The 20,787-nt window shown below is 42.4% G+C and overlaps 1 protein-coding gene across 15 annotated transcripts in view; it reads left to right on the plus strand.

Moving 5' to 3' along the window:
- Window positions 1-20,787, plus strand: part of tns1b (tensin 1b) — a 172,640-nt gene that overhangs the window by 138,965 nt on the left and 12,888 nt on the right. For 9 of the 15 annotated variants that reach the window (XM_069698814.1, XM_069698816.1, XM_069698812.1 and 6 more), the window contains 4 exons: window positions 11,781-13,277; window positions 14,236-14,316; window positions 17,743-17,933; window positions 18,034-18,172. In XM_069698814.1, coding sequence (XP_069554915.1) covers window positions 11,781-13,277; window positions 14,236-14,316; window positions 17,743-17,933; window positions 18,034-18,172 — 1,908 coding nt within the window. The remainder of the gene's footprint in view (window positions 1-11,780; window positions 13,278-14,235; window positions 14,317-17,742; window positions 17,934-18,033; window positions 18,173-20,787) is intronic. The other 6 variants (XM_069698821.1, XM_069698826.1, XM_069698827.1 and 3 more) reach the window with 3 other exon arrangements.

The following is a 20,787-nucleotide window of genomic DNA, read 5'->3' on the forward strand; positions in this document are numbered from 1 at the left end:
GTCTTCTAAAGAAAGTGCAAGGCTACTTTTATCAAGTCTTTGCTTATCAAGGCGCTGCATAAAGCTTGAAATTATAGGGCCAATGTTTAGTTGGGATCAACATTGGGTAAGTTGCGTCTATGTGGTTGATGTTAGTTTCCAAAGATTGATGCTGACTTTCATTGTGTTTATTCCATAAAAAACAGCTATAGCTGTTGTGGGGCCATTTTAGCGCAGGGATTTTTGTTGTGCATCTTGCATGAACACAATAATCAAAATGAAAAACACCTACACAATTCACTTATACAGAAGCCACTGTAACTTTAAAATATACTTTCAGTATACAGAAAAAGAATTGTTAACATTTTTGATAATCTTATCCAGATTTTGTTGTAGTTTTTTGATGGATTATTTGGTCAGTGAACAAGATTGACCTTTGGTTTCATATTTTAGACCTGCAATCACCAATCTAAAGGTTTATTCAGAGGTTTGTTGGTGTGGGTGTGTTCGCATGTCTTCAGGTGCTGGTGAGAAGATAAATATGATTGAAGAAGTCCAATTTGAAGACTGATCAGATGCACAATGGGCTCTATCTCACACCTTGCACAAAGCGGTTGGCGTTTTTCTGTCCAGCGCCCATAGGTTTGTTGGTCTGAGGTGTAGTCAGGTGCATTGTTGACACATTTCTATCCTGCGGCAGAGTAAGGTTATTATGCAATTGACCAATCAAAACCTGGTCTTAAGTCAATTCACACAACGCAAGGGAATAGGAGACAGATCTCTGATTGGTTTAATTCATGTTACGCCCAAAACATCCCTATGATTAATTAACAGTCCGTAGGTGAACCATGCACCTTGTTTTGTATTAATATTTGTAAAAGTGGATTTGGACACAGTCTAAATGCACTTTAGATCCCACACTCAGATTGTTGAAATAAAGTCATACTTTTTTATACTGCTATCAGAAAAGATCCCACAACTCAGCATCAACAATTTTATTTTCTGATTCTCCAATTCCAAGATAAACAGTAGAGTTTCTCCATCTATTTTACAAAGCAATATATAAAGAATGTGGAGTTACATGTGTTAGACTGGCCAGCGCAGTACAGGACATGAACAAAGAGCATATGTTGAAGTTTGTCATCCGTGTGTCATGCTTAAAATAATAATTTCTATTTGAGCACTAAAGTGAAATACAGACGCAAAGCAAACAGGAGCCAAACTAAATGAAGCATAATGTCAGACCAAGAAGTTTCCACTTGAATTTGCTGATTGGCATCGCCTACTTCCTAATACTTTATTAGCTGTTTTGCTAACTGAAGAATAGTAACGTCCAATCCAGTATAACCTGATCCCACTGTTACTCTGATACACTGTTTCCTGCTGCATTTCCCTTAACTACAAACTTTGCAGTATTGTTAACTAACATTCAAATATGAGTTTAATGAGTTGAGTAAAAATATTAGTTTTCCCAGCAGAATCCTTGTTGATGCTCGGTTTCCTTCAACACTCGTCACCATTTGCAATCGTTACTGCAGGAAACTGTGCGAGGAGCAGATGTGCAGCTCCTCCTCTGCACCGACAGCGAAGGGTGGATCATATTTTCGTCAATGCATGTTGACAGTCGCTTGTGGTGCGGCAGACCCTTGTGTTTTTGTTTACTATTCGGTCCCAGTGATTGACTCAGCTGGCAAACCCCCGGCATTTCTGGAATAACTGGGGAGAGATGGGAGACATGAGTGATGAGGAAAAAACTGCATGAGACTGAAGACAAACAGATTTCACCAGAGATCAAAATATGATAACATGATGTATTTGTTATCAATCCCTCAACCTTTTCCTACAAAACATATCTTTACTGCTGTTTTGAGTTCTCCAATTCAATTATATTAGTTTCATTGTATATTATACAAAAAAGTTATATAAACATTGATATTTGCGATGTTATTGTGCAGAATCGAATCAGATGCGTATGTTGCTGTGGAAAAACTTCAATAGAATTTTCACTAATGATTCGTGGTTGGTTCATACTTTTTCACCCCTTCACTTTCTCTCTCTCTCGATCTCTCACGTTCACCTTTTCTCTCTCCCTCCTCTCTCCGTCCTCTGAGGAGTCGGAGGAGTTAAAGGCAAAGTCCTGCGCTCGACTGTGAAGCTCTTTTGTGCACACATTCACAGGAGGAGTGACAGGGAATGTCAGAGTGGGTTTTTTTGTGCACGCCGCTGCTCAGCACAGACAGACACTTTTCTAAAGAGTTACATGGTGAACTTGTGTCCGGCGTATCTTTCGTCTTCCCGCTGCCGCGATGCAGCTGATGTCTGTTCCTCAAGGTTTTAATAGTTGTTGAAGAGTTCAGCCGTGAAACTGTGACCAGTTTGCTTTTTATGTAACGGCGGAAAGAAAAGTTGTCACAAATTCAGCAGCTGACGTCTTTCACAACATGTGAGTAACATGCTCAGGACTGTAAATGTGGAAACTTGATTTTTACTGCTTCTAGAAGTGTATTGAATTACTTATTGACTTCAAGTTGTCTATTATCCAAATGCTTTGCCCCTTTGTGTTTTATTTGTTAATCTGCTTCAACTATGCTCAAAAGGAAAAAGAGCCTTTGACGTTTCATCTTTTACGAATTCAGTTTTCCATCTCTGCTAAAAAACAAAACAAAAAATCCTCTGTTTTTTAATGGGAAAGTATACTTCATCTTTATTAAAATGTGTTTTCATTCATGTAGTAGGGGTATCGCTTCTTTTGGGAAAAATGTCACTATGCTTAGTACGTTAATTGCTGTAATCTTGGATTGTGGCAACATTGTTAAAGGATGTCTAAAGGAAACACTAACACAAGGAAGCAGACTATTATCCAGGATTAAAAACTGCAGCACAGACAAACATATTAAGAAGAAAAAGCCAAAGCAAATTGTAAAAATATAACCAAATCTGTCTATTTTCAACATCTATAAGACTGTACAGACAGACTTCTTGGTTCACGTGGGTTCAATTTCATTGCAGCACTTAGTTTAAAATGGGAATAATGCCTAAGCCTATACATAACTCCTTGAACTTTACATGAAAGACCTCAGTATGTGTTTTTGAGCTGGAAGTCTTCAGGCATTGTTGCAAATTCTCGCCAAGTGTCCTTGATTTTGCTACATCGGCATATTTTCTGATGCCATAAAGTTACTGTTTATCCAGGGTCCAATAAGTATTTCCTTGTGTTGTTTTGTACTTTGTTAACACTTCCTCTGTGACCTCATACGCATTAGTCTGAGATTTATTCCAGCAGACTCCACTGATCCAACTGAAAGTCTGAGTCGACCATGGCCGCCCTTTGGGTACAGACGATTTGTCGCTACATTCTTATAGCAGGAGAGAGAGGGGCTTAAATGAGTCGAGTCAAATTTAAGTCTGTATTTGTGAGCCACAGAAATGGGTGGGGTTTGGATGGGGGGGATTTACATAATCCTGGTGGAGAAACAAGTTGATGCAACAGAATGATATCACTGCTGAGACTATGTTTGGGCGCATACGGCTGACTGAGATACTTTCCACAGACAGTGAAGTAGAGCCATTACTAATTCCAAATGAACTATAAATTCCTGTCACGTCTCAGTCTTTAGATACTCTCGGTACAATAAAGTATCTTTTAAACACTATCCTAACCCTAAATATAATTTTTTGGTGTGAATTCAATCATGTTTAAATATTAACAAGAAATTGATATGTAAAATTAATCTGGTGAGGAATATTATCTTAATTGATCCAGGGAAAGCAACTTCCAATAAAGTGGAAGTGGCAAAAACTGCAGTTCCACAAATGGCCTCTTGAGGCTAGCTCCAAAAGTGAGGTAATACCGACCCAGTTGATCCTCAGACTAAAATGCAAAATTTTTGCAGCAGAAATAAACATGTTTACAACTCGTTCATGACACCTGTAGAGGGGTTAATTTTTTATGTAACTCACACGTTAAAATTGTATTAGGCCTCATAATTATGCATAATTAAGGGCGGGGCTCTTTTAAAGACAAGTGGGTGCCATCACAGTTGACTAGCTTCCTGCAAACTAGACTTCATTCGGCTCAGTTTACCTATGCACCACCTCTTTGCCCATTTTTGGATGAGCAGAATGTAGCGTCACCGAGGCTACATCCCTTTTTTAAATTTACAGTCTATGAGTAGAACTGTTGATCCAGAGTCAGCCTTTTGCTAATGGGCCCTTCAGCAGGGGTACATACTTGCTCACATTGCGGCCCAAACTTCCAGCGGGTTGTATTCTCCTTCCATCTATTCTACAGATGTTGTCATGGTGGCCAGATCGTTCCAGATGAGTTGTTTCATGATTAAATGAAAATGAGATTAACATGTTCCTGTATCTGGATGGCAGCTGTTCACTTCTTGTGATATCAGCTGGCCTGAACATTCTTGCATCTGGCACTTCTCAGGGACTCAGGAATGTGATTTGGTTGAAACACAAGACAGGTTGTTGTATTTCGCCAAGAAGATGCAGAGGTGAAACGTCTGGTCCTTTGTGTTGGCAACAGGCTTCCATGCTATCGGTCGCTTAGTCTGGTCTGAGACTTTGGGCGGATTAGGCTGCTTTGACTCCAAACTTTGCACAGCTTCGATTGCATAACAGCCAAGACAGAAAAAAATAAAGGACTGGTCTTGTAGTAAAGACTGCATTGGACCCCAAAGAATGAATAAGTGCCTTGTGTTGTGGTGTTCCTGTTTGGACCCTGGTTGTGGGGGCACAGTGACAGGGGCTTTTGTGAGGCGACAGTCAGAGGATAATAGTTATTTAACACATCCATATGAAGCGTTCTACAATGTATTGTTTGCATTGGCCTTGAGAGCTGAAGTACTACAGTGTGAGGAGTGTACAGATCTTTGCAGGACATGGCTAATCCAGAGAGACGGAGAGACAATGGCAGTTATCGGCAGTCCATAATGTGTGGGAATGAATGAGCGCTCTGTTACCTACTTATGGATGCAGCTTTGCTCCAGCTGTTGGCCAGACACACTCATTCCTTCTCTCTCTCTGTTTCTCCAGCCATCTTTACACAGCTGATCTGGCAAAAAGTACCACAGAAGAGCCAGGACGTAATTAATCATGAGCACTTTCCACAGGCCACTCTCACAAGACCCCGTCTTTATCCATCTTTTAGCCGGTATTGATGTCTTTGCACTGTTGAAGAAGGACACACACAAATCCCTTGGCAAACAGCATTATTTCCTTGTGGATGGTATTTTATTTATTTATTTATTTTGTGTTAATAAGGCATTTCTAAGCCGTAAATTTGATAAGCCTGACTCTAGTAGACATCCGTTGGCTCCCACTGTCTCCCATTGAGGGCCAAATGTCTATAAACACCTTGGTCACAGGTGTTGGAACGCCTCTTTCACATTGAATTTGGGTTTGACGAGGAACTTCTGCTTTAACTTGGTCTCCCCAAACTATTTAAATGAACTGAAAGCAGGGACCAAGAGTTTCATTTTCTTTACTGGGTGTCCTATTTATTGTGTTACTGGCCCAGGGCATCCTTCTGCACGGGTCACTTAGCTCACTGAATAGACCCCTTCAGAGCCAAGAGGTGGAAAGACACAGGAGATGAATTTCACGAGGAGAAAAGGGATAACTGTTTTTGCATGAACTCAAACACTTTTATGTTGGTTCCAACGCAAATACTGGCCTCCTCTCCCTCTTTATTATCTTCACTTCACCGGAAACCTTGCTGGGAGAAGCAGAGTAAGGCTCGTCATTACTCTGCCAGTGACATCAAGGAACCTCCATTTTTCTCTATTAAGCAACAGTTTAGGATTTCTTGGGTGCTGATGGTCCAAAGTCACTACCTAAAATTCCAACCTGTGATAGCGGTACCGGTCGTTTATTTATGTGTTCCTACCAACACAAAGCCAGAAATGGAGCGAGCCGGTAAGGGGTCACGCCCTCGTCACTGGACCAAAGACATCTACTGGTTGTTTAGGACAGTTGCATGGATGGGAAGAGAACGTGATAACTTCTAGAGTGTAATACCACCTTGGTCATCTTTTGGTTCTTGCTGGCAGGTGATACAATGTACCGGCCAAACTGGACTGAAAGTGAATTTACGGAAGAAATTGTGGATGTAAGCCACAGAAACACCACCTAATAAAGGCCAGAGAATCTCCTTTTCTCCTGTTTGGTACAACAGAGGGCTTTTATATTCAGGTATTCTGCTCTTTCTCTTCCTCTCTCTCCGTCTCACATTTTGGAAAGTAAAAAGTAACAGCAATCGTTCGGTATAGTATATATTACCGTAATCAGAGTTTTTGTTAGCTGAAGATTCTCAAAGGGTTCTTGACAGTTTAACCCGCCATAGAATTGTATCGATGCAGCTCTAATACCAGGAAGTATCTGGTTCCGGAGCGGGACCGGTTTGCATCCAAAACATTTACCGAGATGTTGATTAGAACAAGAGCTGACGAGAGTTGCTTTTAGGAGGATCTGCATAAACTATCAGAGCTTCAGGCCAAACGATGTGGTTCTGTCTTTGTGGTCTTTCCAAACCATAGCTAGCAAGATTCGGTCCATCAGCATGTCTCCTCACCTCCAGAATGAGATTGCTGCAGCCAGCTCATCAGACGCTCTCCTCATTTGGCCCTTCAAATTTTCCTTTTGCAGCCGTGCCGCTAACGACCGTTGATGACTTTTCCTGAGACACAGCCTCATCCAGAGTGAAACATAATGCTCTGCATAGATGAACTGTTGGGCTGATTTATAGTGCATGGTGTGTGTAGCTTATGGCGATGTTTCTGTGTTTATTTTTAGTCACATTTTTGCTCGATATCGGTACTACGTTTGACCAATGGTGGCTACAGGTTACTTGCGACAGGTTGTTAGGTATTTTGCAGTGATATGAGGGATGTTATTTGATGCTACTTGAGTTGATGTTCATTTCTAAGGCATTTTTTGGAACTACAGATAGTACTACAAATAGCCAGGGCAGAGTTGGCCAGTTTTGAGGAGATTGAAGGTAATCAATATCCTTTTCCTGCCTGTTCCAAACAACCGTCTATTACCTTGTCCTTTCTTTTCCCTGTCCTAAGAGGTCTGCACTCACACATATTGATTCACAGTAAACTTTGATGTATATTTAATGAGCTGCAGAGCAAGTGTTCATTAAACTAGAAAGAGTTCCTGTACTTACATTTGACTAAGCCTTTTGGGGATACGAATGTCGGCATTAGCTAAATTGTATTTAAACGTAGTTACCTCACATAAGTAAGCCACCAACATGACGAGGACTACAATACTTTTTTTTTTTTATCAGGTCTGCTTCATTAGTCCTTGGCTGACTCTTTCATCAGTCTTCACAAGTCAAATGAATCCCATTCAGAACATGTAATAGCGTTCTCGTGTAGCTCATTTACGAGGCCACGGTCTTACTTTAATACGGTTCCTTGAGCCCTGATGTACAGTAAAGGCACGCTTTGTTGTCAAATCAATAGTTCATTCATTAACTTTTACCAAATATGGCACCAGTGCTATACTTACATACAGTTACACCATCATGTACAGCTACTGAGGCTGTTTATTCTCTTGGGCTTCTTACATGTAAACACACTTGGAACTTTATTCTCGTCCAGCTATTAGCGTTTGGAGCTTTGAGACCTTCAGGGACATTCTCAGAAAGTGTTTCGTCATTGCATTTTGTTAATGCCAGAAGACATTAACTCTCCCCCCCCCGCCCCCTCCACCCCCTCTCCCATCTATCTATTGCTACCAGGGTCAGAGCTCAAAGTTCGGAGATGAAGAGGTCACTTGCACCAACTGGCCCACAGAACCTCAAAATATCTGACAGCACCTTAACATGTCAAGTTCTGCAGAGCTATATTCATCCATGTTTCTGTTCACATGCAAGATCTTTATCTGTGACGGTTGTTTATTTTTTTTTATTTTTTTGTCCCTGGATGTAGCGATGCGACCGATGGGTCGTTCCAGACTCGCCAGACATTTCTTCACTCTCTCCTGCAGTTGTATAATTAGTTGGGGCTACGAGGTCGGGACTGCAGACATGATCCTCTCAGTAATGTGCTTGGGATCACAGAGCAACTATTTACCTCCTAGGGAGTGTGTAAAAACACGCTGACACAGACACACACAGTGTAGGATATCACACATGCACATGCCCGTTCTTATCACTTGAAGGAAAGCTGTCAAAGGTTATTTGTAGAGGCTTATGTGGGTTAATTTCAACCCAATGAAAACAGCAGCAGACATCGCACCACACACGGAAGCGTCCTCAACATAAATAGTCCGCCTCGCCTAAAAAAGTAGCACAAGTTTAAAGTGACAGATTGAGTTTCCTGTAGTACAAATGGGGATTCTGCCGATTGGTCACGTCGTCTCTTTAAGTGAAGACATGAGCTAGTTAGAGGTCCTGACTAAACTTAGGCTTTTAATTCGATCTGAGAGTGGGATCACAGCACAGCTGGAACCATCGTAGTCATTACCATCATCATCATCATCACTGAGATAATAGAGTGGGAGGCCAGGGAAAGGAAATGGGGCAAGAAAGAAAGGAATAAAAACAAGGGACTTGGTTCGACAATCATGTTACTTGTATTGAATTTTCAAAGTCAGATGTTTACTATCTGTCAGAATGATGTATGTGGTTGTTGTTATTTTTCTGAATTGTGTTAAGGAATGGAAATGGCTTGGTGATAATCTGCCCTACAGACTGAAGAGCTTCCAAACGGTGGTGAAAGGGTTGGGTTTTGTCAATACGCCATCTTTCCATCCCAACAACTAACGTTAAGCATCTACATCACCATTTATCTTTAGGAAAATAAGCTTCTTTCTTTCTTTCTTTCTTTCTTTCTTTCTTTCTTTCTTTCTTTCTTTCTTTCTTTCTTTCTTTCTTTCTTTCTTATATTCGAAACAAAACCAATCAGCAGCCGCTCCATGTATTATTCTTTTTTTTTTTTCTCAATAAGCTTTTCTGTTTTTCCATCTGACTGCAGCAGGGTGGAGTTTTCGCCCTGCTTTCTAGCTTGTTAAATCACTGTTGTTGGACAAAATGGCTCTTTCCATTACATGAATGGTTTTTGACACCAGCGGGTAAAAGGACGTGCATCTGTGTGCATGGAAAGAGATTATTTCTATGAATGTTAGTGGATGTATATTAGTTCAGTTTATAACATAACTGGTAAGTGTTATAATTAATGAACAAAGGGTCTTTTTAGTAAAGTATACAAACCCTATGGTTCATAAAAAGATGTACATTAAGAACTAGGTGTGTGTGTGTGTGTGTGTGTGTGTGTGAGAGAGAGAGAGAGAGAGAGAGAGAGAGAGAGAGAGAGTGAGAGAGTTTCCAACCTCATCGGACTGATGTCATTCTATCAAACCCAGAATTCAGCGGCCTATTACCCCCCACCCCCACCTCTCACATGCACCGTCAAACAGGCCGTTGTGATAGACCTCCCACATACACACACACAGCAGGGGCAGCCTTTAGTGTAGTGCGAGCCACTGAGCAGCCAGCAACAGCAGCAGCAGCAGCAGCTCTCCGGCCAGACAGCAAGCTATTCAGGAGAGGGAGGAGGAGAAGGACCAGTAGCCAAAACCAACTCCCCCAACTCCTGCTGTAATCCTTCATGTCCCACCCCGGGGGCTCCTCTGCAGGACTTTTCCCAGCTTAGTTTTGGGGCTGTACTGTCGTCCAGCGCTCACACAGGTAGGGGAACCTCCTCCTGTGGAGGTGTTTCTGATGTTTCCTTTGACAGGACTAATTTGCGGTAGCTTGTTGAAGTGTTGTAGTTCAGGCAGTGAGGATGTGAGATCAGCTCTGCTTGTGTGACTGATCGTCCTAACTGTGGGAGTAAAATTTGTCTGCAGGGCAGGTGATTATAAAGGTACTGAAATGGAGAAAGTGAGGAGGGCTCTTCTTTCACGACTTATGCCTATGTTTATCAGCATGGCTACATTAAAAGTAAAAGTGTGTGTGTGTGTGTGTGTGTGTGTGTGTGTGTGTGTGTGTGTGTGTGTGTGTGTGTGTGTGTGTGTGTGTGTGTGTGTGTGTGTGTGTGTGTGTGTGTGTGTGTGCGCTCCTGTCAGTGGAAATGCATGCACAGCTTGATCCTCACTTGATACTTTCGCAGTTTCGTGAGATATATAAATATGTAATGATGACTTGATTTGGACCTCCTGTCTTACCGGCTAACCTTTTGGGGGAGTCAACATTTGGTGGAGAATTGACAATAACAACAAACAAAACTCTGGATACCTGCTTTGTCATTGGACTGTATTGACGAAGATAATTATAGTTGACTAGCTTACTGAACTTTAGGTATACACTGAAGATACATCGTCCAAATGGTATGTGATTCTACAACGGGCCATTATCTGACTAGATCTGCTAGAAGCCTCCATCGCCTCTTTTTCCTGCATGTGGCCCACAAATGCACCAAAGCAAACTCACTAACATATTTGTAGTAAACATCCGCTGTGATTTTCTGTGACCAAGAACCACCAGATTTGTTTCCATCAGCAGCTTGACAGTACAGCCGCCATTCCCTTGGCAAGTTGCCCCAGGCCAGCGAAGGAGACCTTGCAGTACCCAGCTCGTGTACGCCCACTAAGCTCTGTTACAGAGCCTCGTATTCACTGGAGCTGAGATGGAGATATCTATAAGTTACAGAGACACAGACAGCTTCTTTGTGCGGCTCCTTTCCCAGCTGTAGAATCTGATTTGGTTATCAGGATGCACCTCATCATGAGGTTATGAGGTTTCTTGGGAACTATAATGGACAGGAGGTGTCTGACAAGGTATTGTTTGACTCTTTACTCTCCTGAAGTATGTATAACTACACAAAATGTTACTAAATGGTGTAAAGCGTGTGGCGTAGTTGTGATTTTTTACTTGAAGAATGAACTCACAATTTGGTTGCCTTTGATTATATGAGAAGGTTGATAAATCAGTCTGCGTTGATGCACCGTGTTGGCTGGACGAGAGAGGAAAAACGTTCTTGTAAGCTTGTGTGTATGTACATGTGTGTTTGAACCTTTTCAGTTTGACTTTCAGTGTGTTGTGTTTTGCTTCGGGTTTCATTGGCCAGGAAAAGCCTCCAGGCCTTCCTTACAGTGAGGCAGATTTTCCAGTGATGACTAACTTCTTCTGATTGGGGCACCCTACTTCCTCTTCACTAGCCTTGGTTGTGGCTTTATGTGAATGCACAGTATACATGCATTTATGTTCATCTACGATACAGCCTTCCATGTGGGTTCATGAGCGAGCAACTTGGCAGATTAAGTCTGCGATGTTGATTAATCCTTTGTCCCCCCCCCTGTTGTGAGGGTCAATAGCAAATAAAACTGACAACTGATTGATCTTTTGATGTGTCAGGATGTTTCTGGTGGTACAGATTATTGCAGTTGGTTTGAGAAAGGGCAAAGCAGGGCTCCTGTGATTTCATCGTTTTTTTTCCACAGTGCATGCCACAGACTCTGCTCATTTCCTGAAGCTGGTAGAATAGGTGGACATGAGCCAGTGTTTAATTTAACTGCAGCTGCTTTGGCCATGCCCACACAATCTCCTGATACCCATACTTCTCTCTAATAGTTCCTCACACATCGTAATGTCTTGATGAATCCCATGTGCTTTATATTTAGAAGAATACACATTTATGTCCGTATTGGCCAAGTTAGTGTCTAAAAATAGTTGAGCAACTGAAAATTACAGGGTTGGGGAAAACTAAGTCATTGTTGAGTGTCCTATTAAGCATAATCTGATTCTAATGAGACTTTGTCATACTTGTTTGTTTCAGAAGTTATCCATACCCAAGGACCACTGGACGGCAGCCTCTACGCCAAAGTTCGCAAAAAGGACTGTGTTGAAGGAACAGTGACATCGAACGGCCTTCCACCCACCGCTGTTGACCACGCTCTACCTGCGGTCGACCATGCCTTGTCAGTGAGTAGCGACTCAGGAAACTCCACTGCCTCCATCAAAACTGACCGAACTGATGAAGCGACGGCAGCCCCTCAGGCTTCCACGGTGAGCCAGACGCATATTGCCGTGGGACAGGAGTTACCCTCAGTCCATAACCACGCCCCGCCTGTCCAACAACCAATCAGTCCCCAAGAGAAAAAGGAGCTGGAGCAACTGCTGAGTGGCTTGGAGGGGCCCATGCACCGACAGGCCTACCTGTCCACCCCAACATCCACTGTTGGAGGAATGCTCCACCTGGTGCCCGCCCAGATCCATGTTAATGGGCACGGTAGCATTGATCGTGAAACCGACATTTTAGATGATGAGCTTCCTACCAGTCAGGAAGGCAACAGTGTGGACAGTCTTGGGACATTCTCCTCGACAGATGGCCGGGCTACACCAGCTGATCTCTACTACCAGTCGGAGCCACTTATCAATGGCCAGGACCATGTGCCATACCTGGAGCGCAGCATCCCAGAAAAGCTTCTCGAAACCGTCCAACCTCACGTTGGAAGACCTGACAAACCTGTCACCTTGACCCAAAGTGATTCAATGGCATCCTCTGGTAATTACATGGCTACCCAAAATGGTAGTCTGTACCGCTCGCAGTCATTTGGTGCAGATCCAAAGTCTATGCCGCAAGCTCCCGCCCGCACCACTAGTAGCAGGGATGCCGTACAACGTGGTCTCAATGTTTGGCAGCAGTTTGGTGTACCCGAGGAGCCGATGACTGAAGGTCTTACTTTTAGTCCACCTTCTTCTGCAGTGGCGATGCCCAGCCACCACAGCCTGCCACAGTTCCCTCATCGCCAGAGCGCCTCTCAGCAAGAGATTGAGCAATCTATAGAAACCCTTAATCTCCTCATGTTGGACCTGGAACCGGGCCGTTCACAGCTGACAAAGTCCCAAAGTGCTCCATTGAGGGAAAACAGTGTTGTAGTGACAACCCAGCCGTCCTTCTCTCAGAACCAAACCAGGCCCTCCTACCAGACCGATGCTGCCATTCACTCCCACTTTGCTGGCCACATGTCCAGCCTGAGCAACCAGTCGTCACCAGCTCAAATGTCAGTTGACGCCGCACCTGTCCACGGATCTCTGGGTTACACTTCTGAGACACCTGGATCCAGCACTTCCTCACAAGTTTCCCACGCTGTAAGTGGCCACCTTCAGCTCAAGCCCACCAACACCTACCCACCAACCACGCTGTCCCAGTCTGCCGAGGTTTCTGAGCCGCAGAGAAGTCCCGGTGCTGCCTCACCGTCACCCCAGCCAAGAGACAGTGAGCCTGATGAAGTATTCAACGTTGAAGGTCTGGTGGCCCAAAGAGTGGCAGGTAAAATCTTATATTAATTTATTTCATGCTGACACTATGCTACATTTGTGACTGAAAATCTAAGGATGAAAACTTTATTTATTATTATTTTTTAGCTGTTATCCAGCCGCTTGTTGCATCTTCAAAAGGTATCTATGTGCTGAGAGATTTTTATAGTCTGCCTGGAATGATTAAAATGTTTTCCGGGGGCAAATCAACCATAAAATCATTCGATCATTTGGGTCATAAAGCTGTGGAATTCTCATGTTGTACTATATACATTCTGTGCAGCCCATTTCTACAGGAAAGACCTTTTTGGCTTTCAAGAGTTGACTCTTTTCAGTCCATCCTCTGTCAATAGAACTGTGACTTCTGGTTGTGGCCTTCCACAATAACTTCTCCCAAGAAACACCTTCCCATTATTATGTTTGAGTCATTACTTTCACACACAGCCTCCTGCCTTTTGTGGCAGTAAATGCAGGACAGAATTTGTGCTAAACAGTGAAGTTGATGCCATCAGCCATGCACTGTATACACATCTCTCCTGGAAAACACTGCTCTTTATTTCCTGAATGTTACTTCATCAGTCCCCATCACTCAAACAGGAAGTGTCGTCTTCAGTCCGGCAGGTTGACTATCCCTAGATAAGCTCATCAGACATCCTGCAGAGCATCAAGAGATGGAACAAAGTCAACATGAAGCAGGGCGATAGCTGAACCCTCAGATAACAAGCGCCAGAAAGAGGTTTTCTAGAATCAACAGTGTGCTTAAATTGATTTTACTGCCATTTAAATGTACAAGGGCCGATGTCCAAACTTTAGAAACAGGAATAAGGATATGTTATATGTCTAGAAAGTTGCTGTTACCTTTTGTTCTCCTGTTCCTTTCAGAGGGCAGACTTCATCCTCTATCTGCTTGTTTTCCTTTTAGTTTTGTCTTCATCACTCTCCTCTCTTTCATCATTCATCTGTTTACCCAGAGTACTCGGCTCGTGTCCAAAGTGTCATCCCCAGCATGACCTCTCCTCAGTCTGAGCACCGCCGTTCTTACTCCCTCTCGGGTTGGTTCTCCCATCCTGTCTGAAGGAACTCTTAAAAGGAAAAAGGAGAAGTCCTTTTTTTTCCAAGTGTTTCTTCAGTCCAAGTTCAAGTCTGTATCTGCTTTGCCTTTGAGTGCGGGGGGCTTTTGGTTTGCATTTAATGATTTCTCTTTTCTTGTTTAATAATTGACCGCCCATCTGCAGCTGCTCATTTTTGTCTGTTTCACTTCCTCCTTTAAAACATAACACATCATCATCAAACTAACCACTGAATCCTCTCTTCGTATGTACTCACCCTTTATTTGTGTTTGTTCTGAGTTCCAGTTTCCTTCCACAAGGTTAGGGAATTACCCCAACTGTGGCGTAGAAAAAAACCAAACTCAAATGGATAATGTTAAAGTTTCACAAGAACGAGACAGGGGGAGGCACAAAGGAGGCTCTGTCCCTTGCCAGGAGAGTGCATGTCACAAGATCCGTTTTTGCCAAACTTGGGGGAACAATACAGAGGCCAGGATACACTGGCCTCATTCAAAGCTGTTTTTTATTTTTTTACTTGCACTATTTTCAAGATTTTACAAAAGCCAGACAAAAGACACCAAATGTAAGAGAAAAACCACAGTCCTAGTTGGAAACATCACTAAAGGCCGTGTGTGTCCGCTGAGAGCCGCTGACCGCAATGCAGACAGGATTGTTCTGAGTGAAGGGGCAGTCTGGCCTCTTTACCACAGACAACAGTATCGCTTACAGTGATGCAACCATTGACTGTATGTAAAAGTGGACGTAGCTTCCAGATCTGAAAAATGAGGCCGATGTGGAAGTGCTTTAAGTTGCAATACCACCGGGTGCCACTAGAGGTTGGCTCCAAAATAGCCCTCAGCTCCATAGACTTATATTCAACTAGTCTCATAAAATTCTCAGTCAATAAAATTTCTCTTGAGTTATCTCATTTTTTTTTAGTTTTTTTTTTTTAGCTAAAGTTGCTCCTTATTAGTTTTCTGGCAGTCCATCTGCAAATAATCCTGTCATTAATTAAAAAATAAGCTTAAAAAAAACTATTTTTGGCGGCTTCTATGTTTGATTGACAGGTCTGTGGTGCAGTCAGGTTACAACTATCAGTTGGTGGGATGTAGTATCGCCGGGTTTCCAATTAGATCGACTCAGATCCACCGCTCGCTCCCCCCCAGCTCGTCCAAATATGGTAACTTCTGGCTCCAAACCGCTCTGAACCAGCAAGATGGCGCCGGCCAAATTCCGAACTCAAGGCTTCATAACGGCCGTTCACAAACCAACGGGTGACGTTACTGATGGTTGTCGTTTGGATGCAACACTACGTTAAATGTTGATGTTGGAGTTGTACAGTTCTAATGAGATCATATCTGCAGTTACCATGACATTTACATACAACAAGTAGTATTCACAACAATACAGCAGATTATAAAGACAAAATTAAGTTCTCATATTGACCTAAACTGACTTTTGCAGGAATGCAGTCTCATTTTTTTTTTTTTTTTTTTTTTTTTACCTTAAATGACCTCTCTCCGTTGCAGGTGTATCCACATGGAAACTGTGGTTTCTCTTCTTTAAAAAGAAAAGAAAAAAAATAGGAAAAACCCACAGGATCACCTATCAAGTTTATGTTTTTGGAATCAGCGCCGTGCTTATTCCACATGATAGCTGGATTTTAAATGGCTGAGAAATGAGAGAGGAGAGAAAAAAAAATGTTAGTCCGAGGGATTACCAGCCGTCCCAGCTGAAAACCATTAGCCGTCGCCAGGGCAATAGCATAGTGTTTGATAGTGCGCTGCTTTAGAGCAGTGTATTGTGGGTAACATCTGGTTCTCAGTTCTCAGGCCCGCTGCAATACTGGGTGTGTTTCTTTTTTTTGGGGGGGGGGGGGGGGGGTGGGTAAACTGCATGCTTTTCAAAGCTGTCAGAACCAAAAGTTTCTGGCCAATGTGAAGCTATTTAAGGCTAAAGATAAATCAGCCGTCCCAACAGATGGCATGAATGGCACTTTTTTTTTTTTTATCATTGATTCCTGTCTATCATTTAAAAACAAAGCATGAAATATTGACATAAGTAAAGATGCCGATAGAAAACACAGACGTTTGGAAAGTTTCTTTGGATTTCTGGAGCGAACTCCCAGAAAACCTTTTTAACACCTTTAGATGTATTTTCTTGTGTGGAAATTGCAGCTAACTTCATTCATAAATAATAATTTACACAGCTGCTATCACTATTTTTTCTGCACAGATATTTGGCCAGGTATTTGCTCCCTCACATCAAAGTGAAGCTGAGTGAGAAGCAGATCAATATTTGACTACCGTTTCCACACTCACGCCAGCTGGGTGTGTCTATATGTTCTGTTTCCATGTGCAGAGACATTTGCCAGCATTAAGAGGACAAAAACATTTTTAAGGTCACTGGGTGTGTGTGTGTGTTTTTTTTTGTTTCCCTCTGAGATCACTCCACCTGGCCAAGACATTTTCTCAAGTAGGTGTGAAAGAGGAAATACTTAAAAGTCATAAATTTACTTTAAAATAAGACAACCTGCACATACGCTCTGATAAACGAACATATTATTCATCAGACCGTTTCAGGCGCATAATAGGAAACATCGAGAAAGCCACAATTTGAAAAACCTCGGGGTAAACTGCCTCCCCACCACAGAATCCTCCATCCCCAATATGTTTCCCTCTTAAACCTATTGTACTTTCCCTTCTTTCTCCCATTAACCTTCATCTTGTTCCAAAGCACCAGGGCAGCCAGTGCTAGTCTTTCACTCTGGCTTTGTTGCCTCGGCCAACATTTCATGCTTTGCTGCCTCAACCCGCCACTCAATGGCATTGTATATTAGCTTATAAAAAGAACCCTCTTAACTCCAATCCTGTTTGTTTTATGCTGCTAGCTTTCTCTCTCCGGCTCCCTCGGTTCAAACCAGATTAACGAAAATCAGCTTACTGACTGCTTTGAGGTTCAGCCAGAACCGGCCACACGGACGCATTGCGTTAAGTTTGCAATTATGTATCAGAAAGTCTTGATAATAAAGTTGCACGGATGGAGCGCAAATGACTTTGTGTGCCACATTTGAAAGTTTTTAACATGTACAACAGTTTGTGTGTTTTGTGTTTTTGGGAATATCAATCATGGTGTTGGTTTTTTAAGGAATTTGAGGAGTTTTGTTTAATTCTTGTGATTTATCGGCTTCAGTTTGAAGAGCAGCTAATCTTCTATTAACCTTGTTGGTGTGCATGTTAAATTTAAAAGTTGAAAAGCCTCCTGCGAATGCTTTACCATGTTTGATTGTCTGCAAAATGCACACAGTGGACTGAACAGTGAGTGTTCAAAACCACTAACACCTGGTAACGGTGATGGAGGCGCTGCAGCGAAGCCGGGAAACAGAGCAGCACTCGCTGAATTGTAACACACACTCATACGTCATTTTAGGTGTCCGGGCCCGTGTGATGACATTGGACGAGCTTGCGACTCTTCCCCGCCGTCGCATCACCAGTGAGGGCCAGCCGAACGGTCCGGATGACAGTCTGTCTCCTGATGTCCCCATCCGCTCCCCCGTTCGGTGCGTTTCTCCAGAGTTCGTCAATGCCATAGCGATGAACCCAGGAGGACGGCCCAAAGAGGTAGAAAACGTACATTTTGGAATGTGTTTTCACTCTTTTTTTCCCCACCACGATGATATGATTTTGTTTGTTTGCTCATCTTATTTATTCCCCACTTCAGAGAAATATGCACAGCTACCGGGAGGCCTTTGAGGAAATGGAGGGAGGCACCATCAGTCCGACACCCACAGTTGGTGGTGAGGCGTTTCCCCAAACCCCTGCCTTCCCCATCTCGCCACAAACCCCTTACTTCAACCTGTGTAAGTCCCCCCCCTCCGGCTGACAGAGGACTCTGTGGAGCTCAGGCATAATTACATGTTCACGACTTTAAATGATTTCTATCTCGACTGAAGGTTCTATTTAACAGAAAAAGTATTCTTATCCTTCAAATTAAATGTGTATCCTCGTGCAAAATAACAAGTTTATCCAAAGAAGTAATATTTTTGTCTTATCTAAAGTTACTGTGCAAAAGTCGACTTCATTAAGGGCAATTTATGGGCCAGATGCAAAAACAAGGCATGGTGAACACATAATAATGGATATTGGTTGAGTCCATAGGCAATTCTTTTATTCATTTTGTTAATCTAATGGTCAGCCTCTTCGAGAATTAAACTTGGTAAAAACCTAACCTGTAAAGTTCAAGTCAAAACATGTGTGCACGATTAAGGATTGTCAGAGTTGGCCCAAATTATACACGTTACCGTTTCCCCACGTGTTCGGTCATTTTGAGGCTGCACATAGATGCGTCCTTTCAAATATCGTCAGACAGCTGTTCAGTCTGTCTTTATTGTGTAACAAAGATCTCAAGATTTATTTTGTTGAATTGAAGAGAAGCCTACAGACTTTAATGTTCCAGAGAAAATGGAAAATAATAATGCCGCTTCACATTGAGGCTAAATGTGCCCCTTTGGTTTATCATTTCAATAGAGAATGAGAATGAACAAAGAATACATTTCAAAAAGAGAAAACGAAAATCTAAAGAACTTTTAGCCGGTGCAAAAAGTAAACACAGTTTTACTGTTGCAGATTATTCGAAAGGAAAAGCAACATTTACATTCATTTACACAGCTGTGGGAGTGAAAATGAGGCTTATAAATCTTCTACCATTGATTCATAAAACAGAAGCAGGTGTACATGCAGCTTTATGAATCTACAGTAAAAAGAATACCTATGCATGTGTATGTCTTTTTGCATTCAGGCAGTTTTTAGTGGTAAACCTAGACATATTTCAGGCTCCAGGTGTTTCTGGCGGTGAAAGTGATTTAAAAAAAAAAAATGTTTTTGTAGTTTAAAATTCACACATAAACAGTTTTACATGTCTGAATTGCTGGACAAGCAGTCATAATATTTTACAATATCTCTGCTGGTATAACTTACATTAAGTCATAAATGACAATTGTCATTTGAGTTATAACTTTACTCAGTATTTTTAAACTTGTCGAAACTAAAGACCGAAGAAATGAAATGAAACATGATATTGATACAAGGAAAAATTTTAATGTTAAAGTTTACAGACACTTTGCAGGAACTTTATCTTGACTCATGATAGTTTTTCTCTTTATGTACTTTTGTAAAAAAAAAGAAGATTTTCAATAAGTCCAAAGAACAGAAAAGGTATTGACAAATCAACACCCAAATGACACACAGTTAGACACAAATATACACACAACCCATCCCCCCCTCTCAGCCACTCGCATATGAAAACAAGACTCATGTATTAGGTAACATGTTCTTTGCCAACTCTACCAGTTACCTCATCCTTGCCTATCTCCCTCTGGGCCCACCCATAAAAGTTAGTCATAAAAACACACACTGTATTTTTAACATCCGCATCACGACATTAAAATCCCTCCTTCCTCTCAAAGTGGGAACACAGCGTACGCAGTCAGACTGGGCAGAACACGGTCTGTTATAAACAAGGAAAAATTAAAGGAAACGTTTGAGAAATATGAAGGATAAAAATTGGTGCATTAAATATAAAATTGTAAGAAAAAAAGGGTTGTTTTTTGAGGTCTTACTGGTCCACAAAACCTTTTTTTTTTTAAGCTGAGCACAAACTGTAGTGTCACCAGCTAACTGAGAACAGTTTTGCAAATACTTGCAAAACTTGTGCATGGTTGGCTAATTGATCAGTGCACGTGACACCAGATTTATTTACCATACTGTCTTCTGAGTAGTATGCCCCCAGATCACGTGTCCACTTAGCCGCCCCCACCTCCCCCCCTCCCCCACAAACAACACAACCCACGATTAAAGGTGGGGCGTCCAGGTTTCAGGTACAAAGAATTGATTGGGATTCTTTGGTAAGTGGAGGATGCACGGCTCTCTACCGGAGTTCCACTGTCCCACAACGTCAGCCATATTGACCCCTGACCCCACCCCACCCCCCCACCTCTCTGCCCAAGTGACCCTGTACCCATCACTGATCACAGTCCTGCACTGCTTTGGCATGAGAGCCGCACGAGAGCAGCACCTTCAGTTAAAATGAACGCACAGCAGCTTTTCTGCTGGTTAGAAAAAGTACAGCGTGGGAAATGAGTGAATTAACCACAGACACATACGGTACAGCACACAAAAATGTGCCATTATTGTAAACTTCCACACTCTCAGCAGCTGCTGCTCTCTGTGTTGCTGTTGTCATCCGTGTTTGGGTTCCCGTTGCCGCCTTGTTTCACTGCAACCAGCACTCCCTCCCCTCCCCCACCCCGCCTTTTCCCCGCCAGTCCTTCCCAGCCATTTACGTCTTGTCCATTTGTAGTAATGCTAGCAATTTGTCTTTGCTATCCCAAGTTTTTTTTTTTTTTTTTTTTTTTGTGCTTCCACTATGATTATTTGTGTTCACGCTGGAGGGGAAAAGGAGTAGTTGGTAGAAGAC

This window comes from Brachyistius frenatus, unplaced genomic scaffold (genome assembly GCF_029030835.1).
Source record: "Brachyistius frenatus isolate BFR_SWC_R1_liver_20210118 unplaced genomic scaffold, ASM2903083v1 Contig_28, whole genome shotgun sequence".
Lineage (NCBI taxonomy): Eukaryota > Metazoa > Chordata > Actinopteri > Embiotocidae > Brachyistius > Brachyistius frenatus.